This window comes from Stylophora pistillata, chromosome 4 (genome assembly GCF_964205215.1).
Source record: "Stylophora pistillata chromosome 4, jaStyPist1.2, whole genome shotgun sequence".
NCBI lineage: Eukaryota > Metazoa > Cnidaria > Anthozoa > Scleractinia > Pocilloporidae > Stylophora > Stylophora pistillata.
In genome coordinates this window covers 3,002,501-3,021,668 of record NC_142522.1, presented here as the reverse complement: position 1 = coordinate 3,021,668, position 19,168 = coordinate 3,002,501, and the positions used below count along the sequence as shown (strand labels likewise).

The 19,168-nt window shown below is 39.3% G+C and overlaps 2 protein-coding genes across 4 annotated transcripts in view; one reads left to right on the top strand and one right to left on the bottom strand.

The window, feature by feature from the left end:
* Positions 1 to 1,133: 1,133 nt before the first annotated feature.
* The window catches only part of LOC111321676 (cartilage oligomeric matrix protein), a 23,531-nt gene continuing 5,496 nt past the window's right edge, over positions 1,134 to 19,168 (top strand). The window contains exons 1-17 of one of the 3 annotated variants that reach the window (XM_022924625.2): positions 1,134 to 1,311; positions 5,651 to 5,757; positions 7,087 to 7,341; positions 7,904 to 8,241; positions 8,616 to 8,739; positions 9,178 to 9,368; positions 9,632 to 9,713; positions 9,965 to 10,101; positions 15,009 to 15,146; positions 15,331 to 15,408; positions 15,576 to 15,734; positions 16,638 to 16,745; positions 16,961 to 17,068; positions 17,659 to 17,818; positions 18,197 to 18,315; positions 18,814 to 18,866; positions 19,144 to 19,168. The exon at positions 19,144 to 19,168 is cut by the window's right edge and continues 61 nt beyond it. In XM_022924625.2, the coding sequence (XP_022780360.2) occupies positions 5,682 to 5,757; positions 7,087 to 7,341; positions 7,904 to 8,241; positions 8,616 to 8,739; positions 9,178 to 9,368; positions 9,632 to 9,713; positions 9,965 to 10,101; positions 15,009 to 15,146; positions 15,331 to 15,408; positions 15,576 to 15,734; positions 16,638 to 16,745; positions 16,961 to 17,068; positions 17,659 to 17,818; positions 18,197 to 18,315; positions 18,814 to 18,866; positions 19,144 to 19,168 (2,151 nt within the window). In that variant the 5' untranslated portion in view covers positions 1,134 to 1,311; positions 5,651 to 5,681. The remainder of the gene's footprint in view (positions 1,312 to 5,650; positions 5,758 to 7,086; positions 7,342 to 7,903; positions 8,242 to 8,615; positions 8,740 to 9,177; positions 9,369 to 9,631; positions 9,714 to 9,964; positions 10,102 to 15,008; positions 15,147 to 15,330; positions 15,409 to 15,575; positions 15,735 to 16,637; positions 16,746 to 16,960; positions 17,069 to 17,658; positions 17,819 to 18,196; positions 18,316 to 18,813; positions 18,867 to 19,143) is intronic. The other 2 variants (XR_015999632.1, XM_088755888.1) reach the window with 2 other exon arrangements.
* Positions 11,209 to 14,267, bottom strand: LOC148732041 (beta-1,3-galactosyltransferase 5-like). Its single transcript, XM_088755890.1, has 2 exons — positions 13,082 to 14,267; positions 11,209 to 12,446 (listed from the first exon to the last, which is right to left on the bottom strand). The coding sequence occupies exons 1-2, from the start codon at positions 13,534 to 13,536 to the stop codon at positions 11,687 to 11,689; spliced, it is 1,215 nt and encodes a 404-aa protein (XP_088612016.1). The 5' UTR covers positions 13,537 to 14,267; the 3' UTR covers positions 11,209 to 11,686.

Here is a 19,168-nt window from a genome sequence, read left to right as displayed (position 1 = left end):
TTATTCGTCCCTATCCGAGAAGACTAGAGTATCTAACCATTTCTTGATATAGAAAGGTAGCATATTCTTCTCACTTGTTTTAAAACCTTGAGTGTTGGTCCGGCCGGGGCTCGAACCCTCGACCTCTCGCACAACAGTCCAGCGCTCTATCCAATGAGCTAACTGGGAGGCTATCCATTGAGCTAACTGGGAGGTGTGTATATGTTACGACTTTAGGCGACCTCGATCAAAAGGGCCCCTCTTCTTCCTGCAAGAGTAATAAAGACCCTGAGAACAATTTTGAATTTAAGGTTGCCCTTGATTTTGTCAAGTTAGTTATTTATTGCCTTTTTTGTTTAGATCGTCTACAACTTTATCTTTCTTGTTGTTCTCTGGTTATGGATACTAGGGACCTTATAAGCAGTCAGGACGGCAACGCCGTGGAGTTCGTCGATCAAAAAGTGAATTTTTATTTTTAGTTAGAATTTCGCGAATGGCTGGATGTGTTTACTGTCTCTCACGGCGCCACACCTCAACTTCAGCTGAAAGTATGTGAGCAGCGTTGAGTTCCAAATGGAAACTGAAATAATTTTCCGTCGCGGGGTTTCCGTTGTTAGACCACATAAATTTTGGTGATTTCAAGTTGTTGTTTTGCAGAGGACGGCTGAGAAATCTACAAATTTTAAAATGCACATGCTTAACTATTGTTCTGCTCATTAGATCTTTTGTTTTGTGACGTCCTCGTTGCTGTCGTCGTCGTGGTTTGCTTAAGGTCCCTACTAACTAGACTAAAGCCCCGTTCAAACGGACTTGATGGTTGATGAAAGTCTTATAAGTTCGAAGAATTGTGATGAACTTCAAATGTCAAAAAGGACTGAGCTGGCCTTCGCTGGACTGAATAATTTCCATTTCCAGGAAGCTCACTGATAAAAGTTTACAAACTTTCAAGTGGTTTCACTATAAGGAAATTCTAATATATTAAATTTAAACTGTCAAAACTTCCATTGTTTTTTTCTTGCAGTATCAGATTTATCCTTGTGTTTCAAAAATCATAAATATTTGCATTATTCTAAGAGCTGTCGGAAGTCCGACTATCCCATAAGTTGTATGCATTATTTCTTTGACATTTCACGCTCGAGTTGATTTCTCACACTTCATTCGTTAAGCTTCGGCTGCGTTTGCGCAACGCACGTAAATCGAAGTCGTGTAATCGAGACAGGGAAACAGTGGTCTCGCTCTCCTTTATCAAGCTGGAAATTAAGGTTTTGGTGTCACCAGAGCATTCGCGTCGCATTTGTATCTTTGTATCTCAAACTTACGTCAGCTCTGAAGGTAAGCAGCAATCAAAAATTGTTTTCTTTTCGTCACAACATGACTAATTTTTGTTCAGTGAACTTTGAGCGTCTACATAGTAATGTGTAACGTGCTTTCTTCCCAGTTTACACGTCGAACTTTTAACCTTACGTAATACGAAACAAAAAGATTGAAAAGTTAACATTCTTATCTGTGTAATTAGATCCCAGAATGGTTTGTTCTTAATCAGATCTATCGATAGGCGCTAAATGCTGTAAACCTGTAGAGCTGCCTTTCGAAAACCCTTTAACTGTGCTGAAGCTGACTTTGCGAACGGCCGCGCCGCATTTGTCTTAGAATTTCGTGAAGGCACTGACGCATTCTCAATGTGCTGTTGTTAAATTCTTATGCGCAAAGTTTTGCATACATCTGAGAAATTTGCTAATAGTTTAAAATCGCTTTGACTCTTGACGCGTATCTCAAAATGTTTCCCTCTTTAGTGCATGATCTCAGTCACAAAAAGGACAAATAAAGTTCCCAAGTTCTAATGAAATGTAGATTCTTTGACTCTCTAGTGACATGAGAATAGGAAAGTACGTCTTTCTCAGCTTCTCGCTCAATTAACGTCATGTACAGCAGCTGCCGTCAATTTTTACAAACGAGCGTTAATGAGCTGAAGGTAAACATTCTGTGAAATCACATATGTCTCATCGAAGCCAGAACAAAATTCACCATTCGAGTGAGTGATGCGACTTTCAAACTACATTGAGCAGTACAAATTGCCAGCACATCACAAAGGCTCAAAATTTGGCGGTATCTCCGAGAACTTCGTGATAAAAGATAGAGGATGTGATTTTTTTTTTTTGGGAGGTTTCAGACTCATTTCCGGTCGACAGGTTATGTCAACACACTTGTGACGATTTGTTTCTTCTGGAAGCTTTTTCTTCAAACAGGGGCTTAATTACACTTGGTGGTCTTTCGTTGTAAGCTCGTGTTTATATTACTGCTTGACGAGTCACGAGCTTGTCGAAGAAACTCTCTGTGACGAAGTGATTGCAATGTTTAAACCTTCTCTTTCGTTATGGAAATAACCTGTGGGAAAACGAAGTTTCTCTAGAAAAGTTTAGGTTTATTGCCATAATGCATAATTAATAGAGGTTGTCCCCTCTATTAACTATGCATAATGCAAACGTTTTCTCGTCCAAGTACATAAAATTATCTGAAAACCTTCAGTTTCGTGGGATCAATACATCATGTTGATCAAAGTAGCAAGAGGGGGGAGAGAGAGAGGGAGGGAGAGAGAGAGAATTAAACTGAGTCAATTTAGTTGCGAATGATCTCAACAGAATGTTGACCGCAATTAAGGTTATTTTAAGAGCGGAAAGAAAGATTTTTTTCGACCTCAAAAATAATCAAAAAGAAATATGAAAAATATCAATATCCCACGGTCTCATAGCGTTGCCTGAAGGCAAATAGTGTGCATGCATGATTGGAGCTGGGCACTATTGTGAAGCCAAACTTTTGAAGAAAGAGCTTTGAAGGGTTCTGAAAAGAAAACAGTTTTTCAATTGTCGTTATTAAGCCTGGCACAAAAAGAAAAAAAATCAATCAGATGACAAATGTACTGCACACAATAGCATGTACATGATAACTCTTTGCAGCTAATCATGAGATAAGTATTGCTACAGGATCCAGTCCTTCAGGGCAGTTACTTTAATTGAGGTTCAAACAGATAGTAAGATGCAGCGGATTACCGCATGGTTTACATAAACGCCCTAAAGGTAAGAAAAACTCGGTGTTGTGGCGAAGGATCCTTTAGGTATGACGTACATGGCTTTATTTCAGTGTTGGTCTTTTACTCTTGTATACTCAAGTGTGCAGCAGAACTTTCCTTGTCGTTAAGTGTTAATTAGCAAACAAAACGGTTCAAACGCATGAAAAGTTTGACCACTTCATGTTGTATGATTCTGCTCAAAAACCGAGCTAGATAATTCTTTTGAGCTAAGAAGTCATAAAAGCGCCGGTATATCTACTATAATTTAAGTCGGCGGTTCTCTGAGTTATGTTTAACCAAATGGTTTAACAAAGGAGTTTAATTCACAGAATAAAAGTAAGAACAAAGCAGAACCTCTAGGAAGAATGACTATTGCTTAATTAGATTTTTAATAAAGTGGTTGTCTTCAAAAGGAAAGGAAAACAGAGCCAGACAATCACAAAACTGTTGATTTGATCGGGTAACAGGTAGGAAACAGTTGCCGTTGTACATGTATTGCGGTACGTGGCAAAAGCTTTTGGATCCTTGACTGCCGATGTAAAAGGTGATTACGGTAAATAGATCTCGTTTGAATTTTCTTTCCAATTAGAATGAAAACGGAATTTTAACTCATATTTAGATGGTAGACAATTTGCCAGCACTATCCCCATGGCAGTCGTGTATAGTCGATGCTAAATTCAAAGCTAGAGGAGATACGTTGACCCGCCAAACTCCTAAACGAGAAAATAACAATTGGAATCCTCGACATTTAGGTCCGACTAGCTAAAAAAAAAAAAACAAACAAAACACGCCGTCCTTTTCATTTACGCGCTCTTAGCAAGCGTGAAGTCACGAAAAGACCTTAGGTTAAGCTAGTCTAGTCACAATGCTAGTACTGAGAACTCAAGGAGCTAAAAAAATTTCATGTCTCGTCTTCTCCTACGGATTATTGTGGCTGTAAACCTGTCTAAATTACACTACTGTTTAAACTTTTCTTACAGGTGTCGCTTGCGAGCTAATATCCGCGCACGACTGATGGCGAATTATAGCCATGAAAGAAGCGACGATCAGCTATGTGCACCATTTCTTTATGTCTTCGAGTTTAATTGGTCTACAAGATTTGATCTCTAAATGATGTTAATTGACCTTAAATCAGCACATGGCGTACATCAAAGTTCCTTAACTCGTTATCAGGCTAAAAAAATCAAATTCTCTAAGAGTCAGTTAAAAAGACCGAGTTATTCATACAAGGAACTTTAACTTTCTGATAGCATTGCCCACTTTTGAGGTAATTATCCCAACGCTGATAACCTTTAGCCTTTCACAAATGCTTGTTGATAATCTAAAATCACACGTTCAGATGTCTGACTGTGAGATAGGATAAAATGATGTGAATTTGAGAAAAACAGCTTCGCACGAGTAGAAATCATATTGTAAGCGAATGAGTTTGAAGCCAAAGTGTTCCTTCTGAAGTTTTTTTAAGTTTTGGAAACCGAAAAATGTTCGGAATTTAAAAAAAAAAAAAGATTGAACTAGCTGTAATCGACCGTTCCTTTGTCTCTGCATGGTGTGGTTTTTGAGTCGATGCATGGCGACGATTTTGGCGGTTTTAAATCTTCTGCTCTTTCTTGGGAAAGTACATCCACAAGAAAAACAAGTAGAAACGAAAACCAAATTAATCGTTACGAAGTTGCAATTCTGACATCTTTTCGTCTTTGAATACAACTGTTTTCCCTGTGAAATCATGTTGCATGATAACAATATTGAGTAAAATACTTTTGCAACATATCGCAGTTAAGTCACCTGTGGCTGTATGCATTTATCTGGCAATCTGATTGGCTGCAGGTGCATACCTAAGGGGGTCAAGAGTGTTATATTCTATATTCCTTCTACCTTAGGGGGATGCTGCTTTGTTTGGGATTTTTCAGATGATAATTTCTTTACTGACTTGTCAAAGAGAGGGATTCCCTCCCTTTCTTGACTTTTACTCGTAAAGAGAAAGCTTGTCACTGACTTGTTGATGGAGATGAATGAAGTTTCACTCGCGTTTGAAATATTTTCAAAGTTTGATACGTTTGAAATGAGATCTCGTGTCAGTTCTGAAAACATTGTGTCCTCTAAGCTATCAGTCACACCAGAGTTTGACACAGTTATACAGAGTAGGTCTCCGTGATTACGGCGTGGTCGTGGAGTCTTCGTTTTCTGGTCTCGTTTGAATTCCTTTAATTGTTTGCACTAGGTCTGATAGCAACCAAAACGTTATCGCAAGTCAGTCACTTCTGGAACGTGATCAAACTGGGAAACGACTTTTGTGATGAAACCCTTCAAGGTAGCAGTCACGTTGTAGAAAAATCTATGTTTGGTCAGTGAATCGGACGTCGTCAAAAATATAGTAAGAGAGAGAGACCCGTAGAGGAGTGATAGTTTATTAAAACAAAAAATGGCCAAACTACACAGCTGAATTTAAGGCCAGATTCACTGTGATTTTAATCGAAAACACAGCGTGCATGTATGTATTCAAACATCTACTGGGCGCCCTAATGACAAAAAGGGGTAATTCAAGGTTGTTAAATTTTACCACTCCAATTAAAACGGAAATCAATTCTCATTTGTCTTCTTTTTCAGACTCTGAAGCCGCTCTAATTGATCAGTAAGGATGTTCTCTATTCACCTTCTATTATGTTGTGTATTTGCAACGGTCTTGTTGACTCGCCTGACTCCGGCGACGGCGGGTAAGTTCAAGCAAAATGATTCAGTTAAGTCAGGTTCTCTCTTCTAGTTTAGGCAAAAACCAGTGCGCGATGTATGATGTACTCAAAAATTATGGGCGGTGATGAATATGTTGCCGCTCATTATACCCCATTCGTCTTTTTTTTTTCTGCTGTATTAGTTATTTTGTTATTTTCTTTCCTTTCCAATTTGATAGGTAATTTTTTCTCCCAATTGCCACTAATTTTGAAAGAAAAGACTAGAAAAAAATAACAGTGGGCTTATGTCGATGCCAAGTATTTGATACCAGAGATACCGTTGTCAGATTGAGAAATATCGATCCTAGCGAGAAGTATCGACTCCTTTTTGATACAGTAAAAACCAGCAAGTAAGAACCTAAAAATTAAGAACCTGTTAGCCTAAAATTTGCCATTTATACCCCCTATAAACAAGAACCTATTTAGCCTAAGAAAATTAAAATAGGTTCTTATTTTCTAAAATCATATAGTACATTACAGGTACACTGAAATTATTTACTGTAATCATAATCGAAGAAAAAACAGACTGCCATTGCTGTAAAACATGATTTTCTTAAGAAAAATGAGTGCAAAATATGTAGTTACAAAATATAGGACAATTACCAACTTGTTATGCAGGTGTGTTTTTCTCCTGTTTTAAGAACCTGTTTTAAGAACCTAAATAGCCTAAAATTTTGTTAAGTACCATTTATATAAGAACCTGTTTAGGCTAACTCCTAAAAATGTAGGTTCTTACTTGCGGGTTTTTACTGTACTGCACCTGATCTGCTGACACATTGTCTTCTCCTGCATGTGAGTTCTTTTGCTCATTCCCAGAGGAAAAGAGCGCTGTCACGTGTAAAGGATCGTGCGACTACCGCAGCGTCGCACGTGTAAGTGGCGTGCGCGTGCTGAAATGAACGACGGTCAATTTTGATGTGAATATGTCCATATGTTCTTATGTCTGTGTTGTTAACGTAACTACAGAGTACTGAATACCAATTATAAACATGTGAAATGAAAGAAAATATGTATTTGTTCTGACCAATCAGATCACGTGAAATACCAATAAACTCAGTGACGTCACAGTACCGATGTTGTTAGGAAGGAAAAAAGGTCATTCGGTACGGTTATTCACCACAGACCACCGAACGGTCGATAAGTTTTTTCAGCATCGCTTAGTATGGGGACGTCGACTTCAGCTTGCTCACCGTGCCTTTTGTTGCAATTTTTGTCGCTTTTACGTTAAACGCGTGTAGCTCATACGTTCCTGTGTTCCATTCTCCCATTTTTTTTTTATTTCCATTCATTAACCATTTTATCGTATTTCTGCAGCGGAGATAGACCTATTTGAGGTTTTTGGTATCAATTCCAACACGGAAGGCATAAAACAGGTCCAGGGCCTTACTCAAGAGACTGGTGATGCTTTTAAGATCGGAAAACACTTTCCAAGAATGGAATTGTCAAGCCAAGGTTTAGACACAATCAGACGTATGTTGATGAAATACAGACAAATTTTCGTCGTCGCAAACTTGAGGGTCAAAGATTTTTCTCACGGAACACTCTTCTCGATGGAGTCCAAGATCACAGGTATGTTGTTTGCCATCACTCTTTTTTTGTATTATATGACAGGCTACAGTTAAGTTTTGTTAGTCCTTTCGTTTATCTTAGTAATCGCCTTTGGCGGACGCGTTCGATTCTAATGTCAAGAGATCTAACCCTAAGAATCAAAGGCAGAAAAGTAATTTTTAAACAATATAACCGTCGCATACATAATGCTCTTCAACTACTAAATTTGGACAGAGTTCATAGGGTTTTCTATATGGGCACAAATTTCACTGTTTTATGTTTACAGTTGGTTTTATTTGTCACTATTTTATTGTACATCCTTCGCTTTAATTTACATTGAAATACAGAAGAAGGAGAAGATAGATAGAAAATACTGTTCATTTCACCACAAAGTAAACAGTGAACAAGAAATTAGTAGCTATTTAAAAGCATTATTTTTTCTTTTCAGTAAATGGGAGTTGCCGCAAAAGAAAAATAATATTGCTAAAAAAATTGACATTGAAGTGTAACTTTGAATCTATAACAAAATGCGACAGTCAAGATTTCGAAGGCAATAAGTTAACCGATTCAATTTTCGATTTAGGGAAAACTCTACTATCCGTGTGGATAAGTTGTTATCGGACTTGTCGGCTGGGCATCACCTACCAAACATCAGAGTTAAAAATCCGGGAAGCTTCATTTCACCGTATCGGAGCGTTATCTGATGGTAAATGGCATAAAATCGCGCTGCACATTTTCCCGCACAGTCATCCCAAGAAAACATCTGCCGATCTGTACGTGGATTGCAAGATGCTGAGTCGAAGGAAGTTGTTAACGGAGATAGAGGATCTTGTCCCATCTTCCCCAAAAATATCTCAAGATATCGTGTTCCTATTTGGGAGGAGAAGTGGAAAGATAGACAGTGCAACGCTGATTTGGAAGGTATTAATTAAGCAATTATTGGATGAGGTTGAGCATGATATCATGAATTACCAATGCCGAGGTCTGAGACACGAAGTTTGATGATTCATGATATTATTCGAAAACCGAATTCAATAACTGTTTTTTTATACATTGATTAAATAAGCTGCAAAAGGAGATACTTCTCTCTGAGTTTAAGAAAACTACACGTATACGAACAGCAACTGCCAGTTCTTTTGAAAAACAAGCCTCACGCCAGGGTCTTTGTTTCGTTTTTTTTTTTTTTTTCTTGAGCAGTACAGTGCTTCCTCATTCCATTCAGGATTGATTTTTCAATGAACTGATACACTCTACAACACATAAAAAGGTAACGATTATTTGATTTGTTTTTCAAGGGAAGCCTTCAAAACGTCAAGTTTGTGTTTAACAAGCAAGTGGAAGAGTTGATGAACAGTACAACTTGTCCGTCTCCCAGTCCATCCGATTTGCAAGAGGATGAAGGAGAAGTCTTTTCTGCTGGTAACTTCTGCATCAGTAACGTTCGTTACACATGTACTATGGTTGCTGATATCCATTGTTTTTTTTCCATAATTATGGCTTTGTCTGGCGCGAACTTGGGACAAAGAAAACAATCTTAGTCTCCCGCGAGGAGTCGAACCTCCGGACCCTCGGATTTTGTGCTCTGATGCCCTACCACCAAGCCACAGAGACTCTATTGTGAGCTAGTTCATAACAAGCTCCATAGGTGACACGTGCCCTGCTCATGCCATCCAGGATCAGAAATGTAAAAAGCTTTATGCGAGTCAATAGAGAAGGAGAGTAGATTTTGGCCTCATCATGAACACGGGACCAAGAAATGAACTGAATCCTCCATAAGGAATCCAACCCTTCATATTCCAATTAGCCATGTTATCGACAGGTGTGCGCGTCAAAACGTATTTTTCTTTTCTTTGTAAGGTTCTCTTCACTCACCGCAGATTAGAGGCCAGACTAGGACGGCATCGGTGGCAGTCCCTGGAGTTCCTTCTTTGCAGTATTCCACTCAAGATTTGATGATGGTCCTTGTTAACATGCAGAAAGAGGCACAAAGACGAGAAGAGAGTCTTCAGAAATCTCTGCTGGATGTGAAGGAGAGATTGCAGTCCCAGGTTAGCCAAGAACGTCAACCTCGTTGCCAGGGCCTTTTCCCCGCCCCACTAAGGGAAAAGGCCTTGGGAACGAGCTTGCCAAGAACGTTTCTAAATGATCACTTGAAACTATAGTTCTTTAAGAGAACTGAGGGGTGGTTAAGTCAGCTTAAGATTTAAAAGAATTACGCTCCTTACAAAGGCTTGGAATTTGCAACACAAAGCGTCCTCAGTGAAGCCTTGGATTAACTTAAGTTATATTTTTTGTCCCATTTGTTTTCTAGTCTGACGACCTGACGTCTATTAAGAAAACTCTTGAAAACGGTGTTTGCTCCAGCAGGGCTTTCTCTCCAGGAAGGGGAAATGGTAATGATAGCAGCTTAACAACTAAGATTAAAATAGATAACCACTTCGATAAAACTTTTGCCAAGAGAGTCGGTTTTTACGTCTTTATACTTTACATCAATTCAAAATGTTCGAGATGAGGAAATCAGCCCCAAAACTTTGCATTTGTTTTTTAAGTTACACAGCGATTGACTTTCATACATTATAGTGTTTTGAGCTTACAGAAACGTTTCGTTGATTTATGGTTCCCTGATTTTGGTTTCATATCTCAGAAGACAAGTGTTCCCTGAAGCCTTGTTTCCCGTTTGTCGAATGTGTGAACACGCCTGATGACGGGCTCGGGTTCAAGTGTGGCGAGTGTCCGCCAGGATACGCTGGGAACGGAATGAGGTGTGATGACGTTGATGAGGTAAATTAACAAAGATCTGTTGTTTTATATACTCACTAAACACACAACAACGGCAGAACGTTAGCCTTTGACTGATTTAAATCTTTCAGTAAACGCGATTCAAAATGTGCTTTAGTTTTCTTTGTGGTTAAAACCTTTTGGAGCCAATATATAGTGAGACGGTCGTCTCCTTCTCGGACGTTCTACCGAAAGCGTTTTGCTCTTTTTAAATTTTCTCCACGAGTCTTTATCGATTCATAACGTGTTACCAACGCAGACCAAAATGAGATTGGAACGACTTTGAGTTACTCCTGCATTGCCCTTCAGATACATCGAACATGAAACAATTTTTTCCTTCAAACTTTAATAGGCTCAAAATTTTTTATGGTAGCATAAAAGAACTCTTAAAGGTTTTCCGCAAGGAAGTATTATCTTCCTGAGAAAAACGATATATGGTTTATGGGTGGGTAAGACTTGCCGCTGAGAAGATACAGCCATATCTGTAAGCTGGGTTCGAGAAAAAATTTTGTTCCCCAGGAAACTGGCAACGAAAGAATTAAATGAGTGAATCAAAAACTCGGGACAATTAGGTTTTCCTAGCCGAACTGGTATGAACCTTGATTAAAAATGGTTTTACTACTGTTTCTTGGGTCACTATGGAGAGTCCAAGGAATTTTAACCCGAATCTGGAACAGCGTGGGGTAAATGCTGGTTTATTTGAGAAGGTACTGGTATACGGTGCGTATCAAGGCAACGATCCTTTTCGAAAAACTTGCTGTGCTTATAACAGTGTTTCTTTCTCGTCTTTCAACATATTTTTCCAACTGATGCCGTCAATATTTTACGAGAGCATAAACAATATCATTACCTTAACAATATTCTTACAAAGCCGATTGATTGGTCCGAAGACAGATCCGTAGAAAAATAAAAAAGAATAAAATCAAAACAAAATTAGTTCCTTAATTTGGAACACAAAGCATTTGTAAACCTTCCATTCTCGTTGACCTTGAGAGCTTACATTGCCTGCTTTTTGCTTTTTCACCGGGAAAATGAATCCATTCCTTTGTTATTTGAAAATGAGGGTCTCTCCTGCAGTATGCAGTGTTTCAAAAACCATTGTGGCTCGTTTTTTTTACTTGTGTTTATTTGAAAATAAAAGCTTAAAGAAAAAAAAAAAAAAACAGGAAGAACTAGGCATTTGAGACTCCACGATCTTGACACTCGCAGCTTTATGCGGATTATGTCTCAGGTACTAATGTATTTTTTTAAAATCTCAACTTTATTGAAATCCAAATCCGACCTAGCAATAATCCTAAATATTGCATACATTTCAAACCAGCCTAGCCAAAGTAAAATAAGATTTCACTGGTAAAATCATCAACATAAAAAGCAATTAACATTGCCTCTAAATAGATAGTAGTAAATAACATTACGCGAACATTTTTTTGAGTAAGTTGCACATGTTTTTTAATGAATACATATTTTTGACCATCGCATCGAAGGTACTGCTGAGAACTAGGTCGATTAATTAAAAGATGTGGACCCATATTTAGGAGAGACAAACCGAAAAAAATATTACCGCTTCACCACTGAATTTCAATTCACCTTAAGATATTTCATAATCATTTTCAAAATAAACGAAGTTATCATCTTCGCCTATTCCATGCTTGATGTGATGGCAAATGGTCGGTACATGCTCTAAAACCAAGACATTAAAATGAGTTTGAATTTGAAGTTTTCCGGAAACTCGATGGATCACTAGAGGACTGTTAAACTTGCACAAACTGTATCCCCCTTCCTTGCGATAAACAGCTACTCTCGTTGAGAATGGAATAAATCTGTCATTGTTTAGTAAACTGACTCCGATGTACTGCATTAAAGCTCCGAAACAGGCGTCTTCATTTGGAAACAACTTGACAACTTTCAAAGCTGTCGAAAGGTTTTTCAGCAGGTTTCCGCTAAACACGTAACCTGCCCCGGATGCATACGGTGGATATGTCGGCTCGGGATACTCTTTTTTCGACACATAAAACTTGCTCCCTTCATCCCGATAGGGTTCCCTAGCAATGAGCGCAGCCCCAACGTAAAGAGTGCTAGTTCTTGAGTAAATACGGTCATATTTCTTGAGCAATTTAATAACCTCCCGTAGGTTGACGAACGAGTCGTCATCTGTCTTCAAGACGTACCTGGCCTGGCAGTGTTTAGACGCCCATTCAACTCCAAAAGCCATTTTTCTTGATAAATTTCGGTACGAATCGATGAAGTTCCCAAATATCATATCTTTGTGGTGATTTGCCTCGACTTCAAGCAGCTCGTCTAAGCGCTCGTTCTGCGTATGTCCAATGAGGAAAACCGTTTTCCACAAACTAAAGCGAGCAAGACAAGAAACATGAAGCGAAGTGAAGAGCAAATCTCAGACACAGTTTAATTTTTCCCGTTCATTTATTTTCCTATCAGAGTTTTTTTGGTACGTGCAGAATGGCCCTTTTCCCCCGATCGCACATGCATGGCCCAAATGGCTTCATGTGACGATGTCTAATAAAAAGAAAACAGCTTTGGCATGTTACGGGTTTGGTTGTTTAATTGAAGGAAATTTATTAATTCATTTCAACCAAAGTCACAGACGTAACGAGATTTACCGAAATATTGACAGAAATTACAATGAAATTGAAGATAAGTTTTCACACAATCTGGGGAACTGTCATGACCTACTCTTTTCCAGTGAAGACACGTACTAGACGAAATATGTGAACAGGAAATTGAAACTTTTGTTCATCTACTCGTGTGATTTGAAAATTCATCATAATTGAACCGGTACTTTGCAACAAATTACCCCCATTTAACAACACAAATTTAGATGTTGAAACAAACTAGCCACGGAATCTTAAATAGATTTTACACCAAAAGGCCTTAGGCAAAAACTCATGTAGGTTTCTACCAGGCAAAATTAAACGTTTTTATCGACTCGCTTTGACCTCGCTTTTACAGGATTTATACTAACCTTGGAACTAATTCTTCCCCTGCATTTGCTACATTGATAAAGTTTTGTGGTCGCCCCCAAGTTAAACGTATGGCTTCTCTTTCCATGAAATTCTTCGGCGTTGTATGAACCTCAATCAAGAGGAACGGTGTGGGTTCACAATCAGAAAAGGCGGTGGAGTTTCTCCTATATCTGCCTTTTTTCTGATAAATTCCAGCTTGTTGATAAGCTTTACCGACAGTTTCTTTGTTAGCTTCATATCTTCTGAACGTTTCTTTTATCTCCATTTGAAGAGCTTTGAGAAAACTATACCTACTTGGCGCTTTTTCTTCAATGACAACAGTTACAGTTCGGTTACCGTTATGAACTAATGATTTTGCATGTTGATGATAAACCAACACGAAAATGTTCCCAACTGCAATGAAAAGGACCAAAAACGCTAGAATGATAGTAGTTCGCCTGAGCACAAGTCTCATAGCGATAAATACCAAAGTAGATACCGAAAGTAGACCAAAAACAAAGCAAAGCGCCAGAAAACTTCTTTTTTTGATTTTCTTGGGACACACAAGCTTACACAAATGACAACAGGTTTTCTCGCGGGTCAAAACGGCGAGCCGGTTTTCAAACAAAGCATTCTCTTTTGAAGCCGGCTGATAAAGCTTAAACAGAGCAAATATTATGGCAAATACAATTAGCAGGAATTACTCCAGGAGCCAAATGCTACCGTGGAAATTAGAAACGATTTACTGACCCTGTTCTCAATTAGCAAAAATTATTGTCTCCAATTTGTCAATAATGATGTTTTCTTTAATTCCGCCGGATCTATTTTATATAACGTAGATTATCTCGAACTTTTAATAGCGCTTTTCTTTTCGCTTTGATATTTTCTCTCTCTGTTATAATAAATCACGGCGCTGGTGGAGTGGACTGAATTTATCTTGCACGGTAGCAAGTAATGAAAGATCTCAAGGAAGATCAATAACTCAGTGAAAGTTAGTTATAAAGGAATCTATATACTCGTCTCAGAGATTTTTTTAAGAACCTAGTTCGTAAGGACCTACATTTGCTTTAAGTTATGATTACAGCGGATTGGTCAGATTTTAATTATACTGTGTTTGTTTTGTTTCGTCTTGCTTTGTTCTTTTCGCTTATTATTTTTTTAACATTACACCACAATTTGCTGTGCCTGAGCAAACATTCAACCGAAGTATTACGCAGTTTCGATTAAACCAAAAACGCTCAAATTCTAAGCCGAAACCGGAAGCATTCAGGGAATAATGAGATAGTACGAGGGCTCTGATTGGTTTAAAACCTGTCGTTTATGACATCGGTAAACCCATAGAAAATGGAAGTAAATTTTACAGAAGCAATAGAACACAACTTCTAACGGTTTGCCAGCGTATACAACCCCTCTTGGTATGTCGAGAGTACTCGAAAAAAGATTGGAAATCACGTGCTCGAGGCGGGTGATTTACTTGTATCCTTTTCTCTCGTTCTCCCGACATCCCGCGTGAGTTATTACGCCGGCAAACTGATCGAAAGTGCGCGGTCTATTACTTAAACAAAACTATTCAGAAACGATAAAAAAGCAACACCTTAGTAAACTTTCAGACCAAATTTTTTTCAGTTATTAAGTGACGGCCAAGCGTATCCTTATATAATCTTGTAAATAGTGTCTTCAGAAAATTTTCGCGTGCACAGTGATGCAACTCAGGTAATCTGCTGAATGGACGCCAATTTTTTACGTTTACAGGTGAGAGGCTTGACTCGCTCCATGCTCTCTCCTTAGCCTGGCTTTCGCTTTGCGCTATCTTTCCTCCACTTGCCTAAAAAACAGAAAAGTTAATTGCTGTTATGTGCATCATAACCAAGGATGTGTTACGATGTTACATACCTACGGTAGAGGAAGTAACTTCATTTTCATTTCGTTATTCTGTTTTCTCGTCAGTGTTTGTATTCACCCTGTTCACCGCATGCGACTTGCACCAATCTCCAGCCGGGCTTTGAGTGCAGTGCGTGCCCTAAAGGATTTCTGGGTAATTCTACCGTGGGCATCGGCAGAGACTTTGCTGAACATATCAAACAGGTAAAGTGAATTTTCAATTTTTTGCAATTTTAACAAACTACAAACGCTCAAAAAGTCATCTCCAATTTACTGCGGCTCTCAATTTACCTTTCATTCTTTTTTGAAAGTATTTCCAATACCCATCGCGCTTTGCTGGTTAAATATTTGGCCGAACTAATGGTATATTGGAATTTTTCACCACCAGCTTTGTCACGACGTAGATGAATGCAATGACGGAAGAAATGGTGGTTGCTCCGTTTTTTCCAAATGCATTAATACTCAGGTAAGTTACTATTATTGACAACGTCATTCACATTGTTGTTAGAGGATCTTAATGTGGTGATGACTTTTACGGCTAATGGTTAAAATTTTGAGTTTCTTCATTATCTTTCGATGGGAGTTGATTTATAGATCGCGCTTTTGCTGATTAATCTATATTTCGTTTTTCAGGGGAGCTTTTCTTGTGGTGCCTGTCGAGATGGATATGTCGGAGATCCTTACAGTGAATGTGTTCGCGTCCAGTTTTGTTCTGGTGATCCCAAAACAAATCCTTGCGGCAAAGGAGCGGAATGTATACCAACAAAGAAAGGCGCAGCTTATGAGTGCAGGGTACGAGAAACTGTCTTGAAATTTATTTTTTTAATGATTTTTTTTTTCATGGTGTTCTAAATTGTTGGTACTTTTCTTGCCCATAAATGGGCTTGGCCAATTTCATGTTCAAGGGAAAAAAAAAGAAGAAAAGATCCTGGTAAAGAGTTAAGGTCGGGGTTTGAGTCGTTCGAAACATGACTAACTCTGATGCAACTAATTGCTTGTGTGCGTGTGTTTGGTTGGTTGTTTCCAAATGATTATGGTTATAAACCCAAAACTGTGGTTAGCCGAGGCTCGAGCAGTACGGCACAGTTGATGGCATCGGGTTAATAGAGACCTTGAGCGGTCAGGGCGGCAACACAAGGGAAGACATCGATTAAGAAATGATTTTCTATTGTAAGTTAAAATTTCGAAAGTGGCTGCATGTACCTACCGTCACTTACGGTGCCACACCTTAACTTCAGCATAACTTACATAAGCAGTGTTGAGTTCCAAATGGAAATTTAAAAAAATTGCCGTCTCGGTTTCCGTTCGCAAGACGCAAATTCTGGCGATTTCCCGTTGTTGTTTTGCAGAGGACGGCTTCAAATGTACAAAGTTTTAAAACGCACGTGCTGGCTATTGTTCTACCCATTAGTTCTTTCGCTTTGCCACGTCCTCGTTGCCGTCCCCGTCGTGCTTTGCTAAAGGTCCCTAATAAAGCTGATTTATAGCAGGCAGAATAACAAAACATAGCGCTAATTGATAAATGCTCAAGAGCACATTTTGTGAAGAATGCTAGCTTGCTTCGGTTTGCTCGCGGTTACTTCTACCCAGGCTTACTTCTTGTATATAAAGGGCGACACTGCGCTGATCTGTCCAAGTTCATTGCTCCTCTCATAACCCTTGTTGATCTTAACATTGATATTCCCCTTTTAACAGTGTAAGCCAGGCCTGGCTGGGAATGGATTCGTGTGTGATGTTGACCAGGATATGGACGGAGTCCCGGATGAGGAGTTGAACTGTACTGGAGATCCTCGCTGTGCGAAGGTAAAACCACTAAGACAAAAAAAAAACCTAAACCATCGCTGCCTGTGGAAACTTGTTGCTGTCGTGGTGTACTTAAATTCAAGCCCTGGACACTTTTTGCAAGAAAATGTGTCAATTCGTTTAGAATGTTATGACCTATTACCTCAGTTCAAAGGAGCTTGCAGCTCCACAATTCCCACTTTCAAAGCTGATCTCATTCATTCTCTATTCTTTAGGACAACTGTAAAAATGTCCCAAATTCTGGACAAGAAGACGTGAACAAAAATGGCCGAGGAGATATGTGTGAACAGGACGTGGATGGTGACAGATTGTCAGATTTCAGGGTAATTGTTAATTTTGTTCATGTTAGAGAATGATACTCTTAGTCTCTCGTGCTGGATCGACGTAACTGGCAACATCTTACACTTACTTGCAAACACTTATCAGTGATTGTATTTTTTACGGAAAGGGAGTGAGGAGGGGGTGGGGGCGGGGGCACTTAAGAGGGTGGGGATGGCGGGGTACTTTAGGAAGTCCGAATATGTATTTTCCGCCCAGGCCATCAAACCTCAAATAATAACCTTTCAAGACTCGGGATCCAATTAAAACCCACCCTATTTTCCAACACATGCTCTTTTGGGCCAAGTGAATGAATGTCCCTTCGATCCCCATCTAAAGATTTTTTAAGCTACATTGACTGTAAGGGTGAGTTTACTCTCTTTTAAACCGATCACATGGCCAATTTCCAAAACACGTGTGCTTTGATTTACTCCACTTTTCAGTGCTCATTTTGTGAAGCATGTTTCCCGCAGTTGTCGTAGTCACCGAATTAGATAAACTGTCCTTAACTTTTGACTGACTCTTGTCATCTGATTTTATCATACTCGGGCTTGTAGATAGCTAGTGAACTGAACACATTTATTTACTCTCGTAGGACAACTGCCCGCTTGTTTTCAACAAAAATCAGAGAGACTCAGATCGTGACCGGATCGGGAACGATTGTGATAACTGTCCTGACATTCCTAACCGTGAACAAAACGACGCAGATGGCGATGGGATAGGGGATGCTTGTGACCCTGACATAGATGGAGATGGTAAGAAAAGCCGGCTTCAGGGGTAGAGTTTGGCGGGGAGGGGGGTGGGGTGCGCATCCCTTCCTCAATCAGACCTGTGTTGTTTTTTTTCTACTACCCGTCTGAAACCAAATAAAATAACCACTTGAGAGCATTTTACTGCCCAAGTTAAAGCATCCAAAATTGATTGAATTGGCTTGAAATATTTCCTCGCTCATTAAGGTTGTAGTATCAAACAAAACTGCCTGTGTTTTCTGAATCGAAATTCGCTCCCCTACCTATCCAAATGTCTTGATCCTTCCTGGCAACAAATGTCAAGGGAAGGGGTGCAAAAGTTTGAGATCAGACAAACAAACTGTATATTTCTAAGCACTAATCGACCTTCCTCTTTCCCTGTAGGCCTCAGAAATGTCTTCGATAATTGTCCTCTGGTTCCAAACAGAAAGCAAACAAACAAGGACGGCGATGCCTTTGGAGATGCTTGTGATAACTGCCCCTTCACAGCCAATAGTAATCAAGTATGTGCGCCGTTCAACAGAGTTAATACGTTCCTCCTGTTTCCATCTACTTATATGCTGCTCCTTTTGTCGCCCTCTGATTCTTTTTCGCACCCAATTCCTGATGGAAAGTCCGGATTCGAGGCCAGGCTGGATCGTTGTGTGTTTTTAGGCATGATACCTCTATCAAACAGTGCCTCCTCCCCCCCCCCCCTTCCCCCAGGAAACTTTCAGGACAACTTGATAAATTGGGTGTGGGAAGGGGGAGTAAACTACGATGTTCTCGCATTTCTTTCATGCTTATGAATCCAGAGCTGAATCGCGAATAAGCTCCGGGGCCACCTATTCAATCTCTTGTTTCCCCTCGTATTTTTCCATTCCATTCTTGTCGACAATTCAACTCAACCTCCATCTTCTTTTACTTCCCCTTACGCGCTTCCTTTCCCATCTTTCAATTTATATTCTTCACCTTCTTCAGAGTTCTCTATGTTTTGTTAACCGAATGAATTCCTCTGCTAGAATGACAAAGATAATGACGGCTGGGGAGATGCTTGTGACGTGGATCGAGATTAGTAAGTACAACAAATTAAACCAAGATCTGAAAGTTAGTTCTCGTATTTGATGTTCATGTTCTTGTTTGAAGGCTAATCCTGAAAGTTAAGCGTTACTTCAAGTCAATGTTCTTCTTAAACGCCTTCTGCCTTCTGTAGTAGAAATTTTTGAAGAATTAATGAAATGATCATTCTTTAATGTTAAAAGTTTTGAAGTTATCTGAGAGGTCCATGAATTATGTTTTCTACTTACAGAGAAGTTATCACAGCCGTTGTAAACAAGTTCTCTTTCTTTTAGCGACAACGATGGAATAGAAGACAGG

Excerpts from the sequence above, each read along its gene's own strand:
- LOC148732041 (XM_088755890.1), bottom strand. The coding sequence starts at position 13,536 with ATGAGACTTGTGCTCAGGCGAACTACTATCATTCTAGCGTTTTTGGTC. Across the intron at positions 12,447-13,081 it reads GGGGAAGAATTAGTTCCAAG|TTTGTGGAAAACGGTTTTCC; the intron begins GTTAGTATAAAT and ends TGCTCGCTTTAG.